Source organism: Stegodyphus dumicola, chromosome 5 (assembly GCF_044657685.1).
Source record: "Stegodyphus dumicola isolate Sdum_Otavi_A_Nest chromosome 5, ASM4465768v1".
Lineage (NCBI taxonomy): Eukaryota > Metazoa > Arthropoda > Arachnida > Araneae > Eresidae > Stegodyphus > Stegodyphus dumicola.
Window position 1 is genome coordinate 167,754,618 of NC_140772.1, and position 8,305 is coordinate 167,762,922.

General features: G+C 29.4%; 1 protein-coding gene across 3 annotated transcripts in view; it reads left to right on the forward strand.

Annotated features, from left to right (window-relative positions):
* r (carbamoyl-phosphate synthetase 2, aspartate transcarbamylase, and dihydroorotase rudimentary) overlaps positions 1-7,396 on the forward strand; it is a 165,928-nt gene extending 158,532 nt beyond the window's left edge. For all 3 annotated transcript variants that reach the window (XM_085817355.1, XM_085817353.1, XM_085817356.1), the window contains one exon: positions 5,173-7,396. In XM_085817355.1, the coding sequence (XP_085673481.1) occupies positions 5,173-5,272 (100 nt within the window). In that variant the 3' untranslated portion in view covers positions 5,273-7,396. The remainder of the gene's footprint in view (positions 1-5,172) is intronic.
* Positions 7,397-8,305: the final 909 nt, after the last annotated feature.

An 8,305-nucleotide genomic window follows, 5' to 3' on the forward strand; every position in this document is an offset into this window, starting at 1 on the left:
TTGAGTACACATACTTATTTTCGGAAAACAAGCGGTTCACCGATTGCTTATTGAATAATGAAAAAATGCATTGACATGCAATACAAAACATTTGGAACACATTTTCTGATTGAATAACTTAAGATTAAAAGTCATCTGCTTAATTCACAGCCATTTATTTGCAAGTCACCTATTCAGGCAATTGCAGAATCGTTTTGATCCTGAGCTTGTAAGACAAACCTAATATCACTGGATTTAAACACTTCTTTAATATTCTGAGAACGTTCCTTCTTTAGCTCATATTCCAAAGATTGTTAAATACTAATTGTTTGTTGCGAAGTCTAACCCAGGCTGCATGTTTAATTTTTGTAGTTTTTTAGGTTCTTTTTACAAAGGTTCTCTATGAAAGCATCTTAACCAAATAGCTCTCATGTTCTTTTCTATGTTCAAATAACCAACTAACCTAGTTTAAGCACGATTTCCAAGTTAAGTTATTAGAAAAACCCAAATACTCATTAAATTCATGTAGCTTGCCAATCAGGAGTAACATGAAAGATACGGCGCCAATAATTGAATTGCTGTTACGGTATGATGTTTCTAAACTTAGATGGTCATTCCTTAATTAAATATAATTGATTTGTAATTTCTACTAGAGCTGACGGTAAGAATTGAAGTGTAAATAAATAATATCATGTGCAATCTTGATTAATATAAAATTAGAAATATTTGCATAGAAAAATATTTGCATTCAGACAGAAAGTTTTTTGAAATATTTGCAATTACTTTATAAGAAGGATTTATTAATAACCGTAATAATTACTGATGATTAGAATTCACTTCTTGACAATTACATTCTAAATTAGAATTTTAAGGATATAATGAAAATATGCTACGCATAAAAATACATTTTAGGATAAAAAATGAGTGATTTTTTTATGTTTAAAAACTTTTTAAATTCATTTAATAAACATCGTACCCTCGTTGTTAATTGAATCCAGAATATTGAGTGTCGTTTATGTAATTATTCTTACTTGTCCACAGAACCTGCTGACTTATCCAGCCAATAAGCAGCTGCAGATCATTTCTACATAACCATTGAACTTCCATTAATTCGGTCTCTAGAGAGTTGTGTGTTTATATCATAATGTGACTTTTATAAAAAGGATTATTCTAAATCTTATGTTTCTATAAAAATATACTGTACTTTAAAAATATGAATGATAATATCAGCCGCTCTTTCAGCCACTTTATAAGCAACAGCTTGTTTAGAAATAAATTACGCAGTTAATGTCATAAAATATTTTCATAAAATTCAAATAAACATAAAACGAAAGTTCTCAGTTTTAGATAATTCTATTTAAACGAAGTAACCTAGCAGATGATAAAATGCCAAAGATAAAAATTTACTCTTACAAAACTTTTTTAAAAAAAAGGAAGAAAGAGAGAAATTTATAAAAAAATAGTTAAAAATTTGAATAATATCATCTATAACTTAAAAAAATAGCTTTTCATATAGTATTAATAAATATTGATTACGCATCATTGAGGAAAAAAAATTCATCTATAATTAATTCTCCATAAAATTTTATTTGAAATTTAAGGTTAAAAATAGCTGTGGCAATTCACTGTAACAAAAATCCATAAACCACATTTGGCATTATTATCGCTCAAAAAAAAAAGATGCCAAATTTTAAAACGCGAAAATATGTACATTTGTGTATATCTTAGAAAATTTTGAATAAAAAAGTCTAATTTTTTGCAGATATGCTTAAAAATATACCTACTTTAAGATGATGGTAAAAATTTTATAGGTTATAATTCAAAATTTTTTTCGAAAAATTTATAAAAATTATTTAAAAATAGAAATTTAAAAAATAAAACACAAAAAATGGGTAAATTTTATTTGGAATGAACCTAAATTTCGAAATGTGAGAGAAAAAATCAAAAAAGTTTAATAAAAAAAGAAATATTAATAAATATTTGCCAAATTCAACTAACATTGAGGAGCTAAAATTTTGAGAGCTAACATTTTAAAAACTACTCGTATGCAAATCTTGGCATTCTGGCATAATTTGAGTCGTAGAATCGAAATATGGCAAAAAATTGGTATGTTATTTCACAAAAAGTCCGATTTTGTGTCAAAATACCTATGTTAGAATAGTGCTATATATAAATCTAATATATATATATCCTAAGTCACGCTTTCAAGACATCAAAAACACAATTTGAATTTTTTTAATCGGCCCAGTAGAACGGGAGATATAGAACTGTCTCATCCCATCCCGCAGTGTACATCTTGCAAGTTCCTCGCTTGCTTTTCGAGAAACAGAATAAAATTTTCAAAAGTAGAAAAAGTATATAATTTTATTAATCGGCCCAGTAGAACAGGAAACATAGCACTTCCCACTGCCTTTTTTTTTTTTTTTTTTTTTTTTTTGAGCAGTGTACAAACAGTAAAACTAATAAATAAAATAAACTTGATTAAGACTGATATATAAAATGCATTTGATTACTCTTTGCTCTGACTAAGATTATCAAACACATTTATTCTTAAGCACAAAAAGTCTGAAATTTTGTATCAATGGAAAATATTCCTAAGTACTGTATAAATGAAACTTTTTAGTCCAAAGGGATTTGAGCCCCGAAGGACTATTACTTTCATTTTGCATTTCGCTCCTATAAATGTCGGTTCACTTTTCAAACTGTTGCCACAAAATGTTAGAGTCCTGCATTATATTTGAAGAAATTAAATAATGAAAAATCTGCATAAATGTATGTATATTTCTCGCATTGTAATAAAACAACTGTATCTAGAGCCAACTGATTTTGAATGGCATAATCCTAATGTGAATATGGGCATCTGAAATCCCAAATTTGAAATTTGGAATTTGTTTTATTATCGATTTCGTAGTTTGTAAAACTTGAACGAATTTTTGAGTAACAAACTCAGTGATTTAAAAGCGAGCAATGGCAACACTGTATGGGAGGGGGAACCTTTTTATCTCTAGCATGTCGAACTGTGTATCAGAAATTCTAAAGATATGCTCATTTTAAAGTTATTTTGCGACATTGCTATTGAACTAAATTTTATGGTTTAAGTGCAAAGAACATGACATTTAATAAATAAAGGTAACACACAAAAACGTTAAAAAAAATGCTCCTTTGAATGTAAGTTAAGATTTGAAACATTTAAGATTTTTTTGTGGTGTTTTTATTTATTTATTTATTTATTTTTATTTTTGCTTATAGAAAACAGTTTTTTACATATTTCTGAAAAAAATATCCTTATTTTATGATGGTGATTATCTTTATTAGATGGTTTATTGACTTTGTTTTGTTTAAAAGTACACTTTAAATGTTTTATTATGTGCAGAGGTGAGTCTGATCTTAAAAGATTCTTGAATCTTTGAAATACACTCTTAGATGGGGGGGGGAAAGACTCACCAAGAAGGAGTTATCTGAATGGGACGAAAATTGGTAGAAGTGATGTACTTGTACAGAAAAACAAATGATTACCGTTTGAGAAAAATTGGATGATTTATTGAAGTGATAGAGCTTCACAAAGTGAAAAAGGTCAGTAATGTGTTTGTCCACCTCTGGCCCTTATGCAAGCAGTTATTCAGCTTGGCATCGATTGATAGAGATTGCGGATGTCCTCCTGTGGGATATAGTGCCAAATTCTGTCCAACTGGCGTGTTAGATCATCAACATCCCGAGCTAGTTGGAGTGCCCTTCCCATAATGCTCAATAGGAGAGAGAGATCCGGCTACCTTACTGGCTAAGATAATGCTCGGCAAGCACTAAGGCAAGCAGTAGAAACATGTGCAGTGTGGGGGTGGGCATTATCTTGCTAAAATGTAATCCCAGGGTGGCCTGACATGAAGGGCAACACAACGGGCCTTAGAACTTCGTCGACGTACCGCTGTACTGTAAGGTTTGACGGACGACAACCAAAAGGCTCCTACTATGAAATGAAATGGCACCCCAGACCTTCACTCCTGGTTGTCGGCCTGTCTGCCGGAAGACAGTCAGGTTGGTATCACACCGCTGTCCGGGGTGTCTCGAGACTTGCCTTCGCTGGTCATTGGGGCTCAGTTCAAAGCGGGACTCATCACTGAAGACTATTCTACTCCAGTCAGTGACATTCCAGTGCGAATGAGCCCGACACCACTGAAAACAGGCTTGATGTCTTACAGAGGTCAATGGTAGTCGGCACAAGGGGCGACGTGACCTCAGCTCCCTTTCTGTGAGCCATCTATGAATGGTCCTTGTGGTCACTGAAGTACTAGTTGCATGTACAATTTATGATAATGATGCATCTGGGGCTGTGAGTGCCACTCTGACGATTCTGTTGTTTCTCTACGCCTACCGCTTCCTTCTTGACGCTATGCGGCCATGGTTCACCCATTCCTGCCAACGTCGTCTAATAGTGGCATTGCTCCTGCTCAAATGTCGAGCTATTTGCCGGTTAGACCAACCAGCTTCTTTGAGCCCAACTATACGACCTCTCTCAAATTCTGACATCTGCGCATATCGTTCGCGCAGCTGTATGCGAGGCATAGTTACTGTCTACCAGAGTACACAGAATGAAATTCGTGAAGAATTTATGACTTGGAATCGTAATTTCTCCTCTTCAATATCCTGCCAGTTGCGCAGACTAGATGCGCTGTAGCGACAACTGTTCATTCATTGGCAGCCAAAATGTAAAATTTTGCATTTTCCATCAAAACATGTACCACATCAATTTGTGTCCAATTTGCTTTATATCTTCTTGGTGCGTTGTGATGCATCATTTTTTTTTGTCTAAGAGTGTATATTCAATCCTTCATATGAGAATAATAATAAGAAATAAAATAAAATATGGAGTTTTAACAAAATTTGAAATTATTGTTTAATTAAAAAAATTAGGAATATAGTTTCTAAAAATATACCTATATTTATTGAATTAAAAATTTTTATTGCATCAAACCAATAGTTACAGTTACAAGTTGCTGTTGTCTCTAAAGCAATTATCTTCACAGAAGATCAAAATTTTTAATGGCCATGGATAATTATTTTACTAAATATTCATCATATTTGGAAATGTACAACTAGTGAATTTTGCCCAAGTAATAAAAATTCACAACTGTGATTTTGTGGTATTAAAAAGTAATAGCTGTTATTAAACAATAATGTTCTGTATTTCTTTTATAGCACTGATTTTGATAGTGATCCACGTGCAGTATATTTCAGGCAAGCAAGATATGGAATGTTTGTGCGTATGGCACTTCTGGCTTCTGTTATTGGACATTAGACAGATTTTTCTAAAATGCTACATAATGCAACTACCTGATAATAATTGTTGTATTACAATGACTGCATTCATTTTTCACTTTTCCTAATTCTACATTTATTCTTGAACAATGTAATAAAATGATTACTGAATACTGTTGTGCAAAATAATAATATATATTTTTAAATTTAGAAATAGTTCAGCATAATATTTAAAAAAATAAAAAAAGCTATTTTTATACTTCAGAAGTATTGAAGTTTTTATGTTTAGAAGACTTGTTATTTGAAATGTATCTTTTTCTTTTTTTTTGTTAGTATAAGTTTTTAACCTGAGGGAATTATTACTTTTCTGCAAGAAGGGAATTGTCCGACCTTCCTGAACTTTAAATTGCATTTCTTTTTCATTTTTGATTAAAAATAGCATATATTTTCCCCTAGTTGTTAGTAGTGTGATATGAAAGTAGTGCCAAAAGTATGTTGAATTTCAAATGTATATGACTTCTATTAATTTTTATTAGAAAAATTTTAAAGGAAAAATATATAGGTATTGTTTTTATATTTCTGAGCCAATACAAATTTTATCAAGCTAGATAACACATAGTACTCAAGTAAGTGCTTATTTTTATATGCCTGTTATTCAAGTTCTTATGTTCATAAAGTTTTAAATAATGAGTCTTTTAATTGTTCTTTTATTGTGTATTAAATGTAGAATGGACATTTTTATGTTACTGTAAATGCATTTTTATAATTAGAATCTCATATTATATGATTTCCATAATCTAGTAGACCTCATAATTTTGATTTGAGAATCATCTGTTGTTAAATTTACTCTCATAGTTTTTTTTAAATGATGAAGGTAACATATTACACTTTTATATTTTACTTTTTAAATACTCAGCTTTTTTTATTTAAATTTTAATTGAAATAGAAAACTATTAAATACTTTTAGGAAATTCTTTTAAACTTCGTATTGCATAATTTAATTTGAAATACAAGTGTATAAAATAGTGCAAAATATTAAATTTAATGTAATTAGGTCTGTTGATAATAAATAACTGCTATAGAACTGTTATTGGATAAGTAACTATGTGTATGGTGTAAATAATCTGTGATGCTGACAATTTATAAAGAATTTTTAATTTTTTTGCTGATTTATGTTTTGTAATAAGATTTCTAGTTTCTGTTAGACTTAAAATACATGAATCTCAAAATTTTTTCATTTATCATATTTATTACCATTCCTTTTAGTTGATATACTGCAAATATGAAAGTTGTAGATTATTAATAGGACATAGCATTATCTAGTGCTTAAATAAGACTAAATATATAATGGGGCATTTTAATGCCCAGTATGTGTATATGTTCATTTTCAATTGATTTATCAATAATGTTTTTAATTTTGAATTTGAATTCATATTTTTATATTTTTATAATTTTTCATTTCTTCATAACTGCTTTAGATCAAGTAATTAAAACTTTAATAGTATGAATTAAAAATGAAATAAATTTTTTCAGGAATAAAAATTTTTGTATCCATTTATTTTACAAAGTTTATCACAATCGTTTCGTTGACTCACACACACACCAAAAAAAAAAAAAAAAAAAAAAAAAAAAAAGTTATTGTGTTTCATGGTGAATATAAAGTGAAATTAAAAATGATTATGAATATAAATTATGAGTTTAAAACTATGAATGTATGTAAAAGGAATACTATATATATAAGCTAACTGAAAATTATTAACTTTAATTTTTTTCATTATTCCTTTTAATTCCTCATTTTAATTTGTCTGTCTTCTCTTTCTGTTCTAAGTTATAATTTTTTTGGACTGGCTGTTTCCATTTCATGCTTATTTACATAATCTTCTTGCATTGTGACAGCTCAGATTCAGTTACAGATGAAGAATTTAAACAAAGAAATAAAAGTTTATAAGTACTACTCCTACTACTGCACAGCTCTTTTTTGACTTCGTTTTGCTGCTGCTAAGATGTATCGCTTTGCTGCTTCACTTTGTCTTTTATGTAAGAAGGTGTAAACTGTTCAAAATTTTGGCATGCATCTTGCACCCATAAATGATGCTGTGTAAATCTGTGTATGCGTGTTAAGGCCTATTCTGTTATGAAAATAAAGTATGTGTTCTTATCTATGCTAACATCTCTAAATTTTTCCTTCTACTATGCATTTGATCTGTATGCCAGCAACATCAACGATCATCTCAACAATGACTAAAAAATAATTGGTATCTTTGTCCTATGTATCCTACATTTATTACAATTAATAGAGCTCATCTACAAAATTATTACTATATGCTTAAAATCACGGGGGAAAAATTCCATGCATGAAAATAGTAGTAAATATATTCCATTGAAAGCAAAATGGTTAAATTATTCAAGACATTGAAAAAGTATAGTAAAAGGTAAAGTTAAGATTATAAAATAGCAGCTAGAGAAAATATAGTCTTGAAAGTGAAGTTAAGATTTGAAGTGAATTAAAGAACTACCAAAAAATACATGTTAATATTTACATTCTTTTAATTATTTAAATTAAATATAGGAAGAATTTAACTCAAATTTAAATTCTTGTTTGTTGTTTTTTATATGACATAAATTAAACAAATAGTGATATTTTAATTAATACATGATTGTAGCTACAGACCAGTTTAAAAAAAATTATAGTCCATTTGATCTTTGTATTTAATGCTTATTATTCGTCATGGATTTTGATCAATGTATAATTTATGAGCTTCAGAGCATTGAAATAAAATATTTGAATATTCTGAGTACTGGAAAGAAAATGTGACATTATTGGAAAATGATTTGAAAAACATTTTTCATTTATTTTTGCATGCAGATTTATGATACTGATGTTGATGAAAGCTTTTATGATTATGATAAAAGTTTTAGGGAATGATTGGGAAATACAGCCAAAAGTTCCAGGCCTTAGAATTATGAGGCCTTATAACATCCCATCTTTTTTAAATGGAATTTAAAAGCTAAATGAAGCAATAATGGAAAACTTATTTTACTTTTCTGGGTGAGTTGTGGGTTTATAATGCAA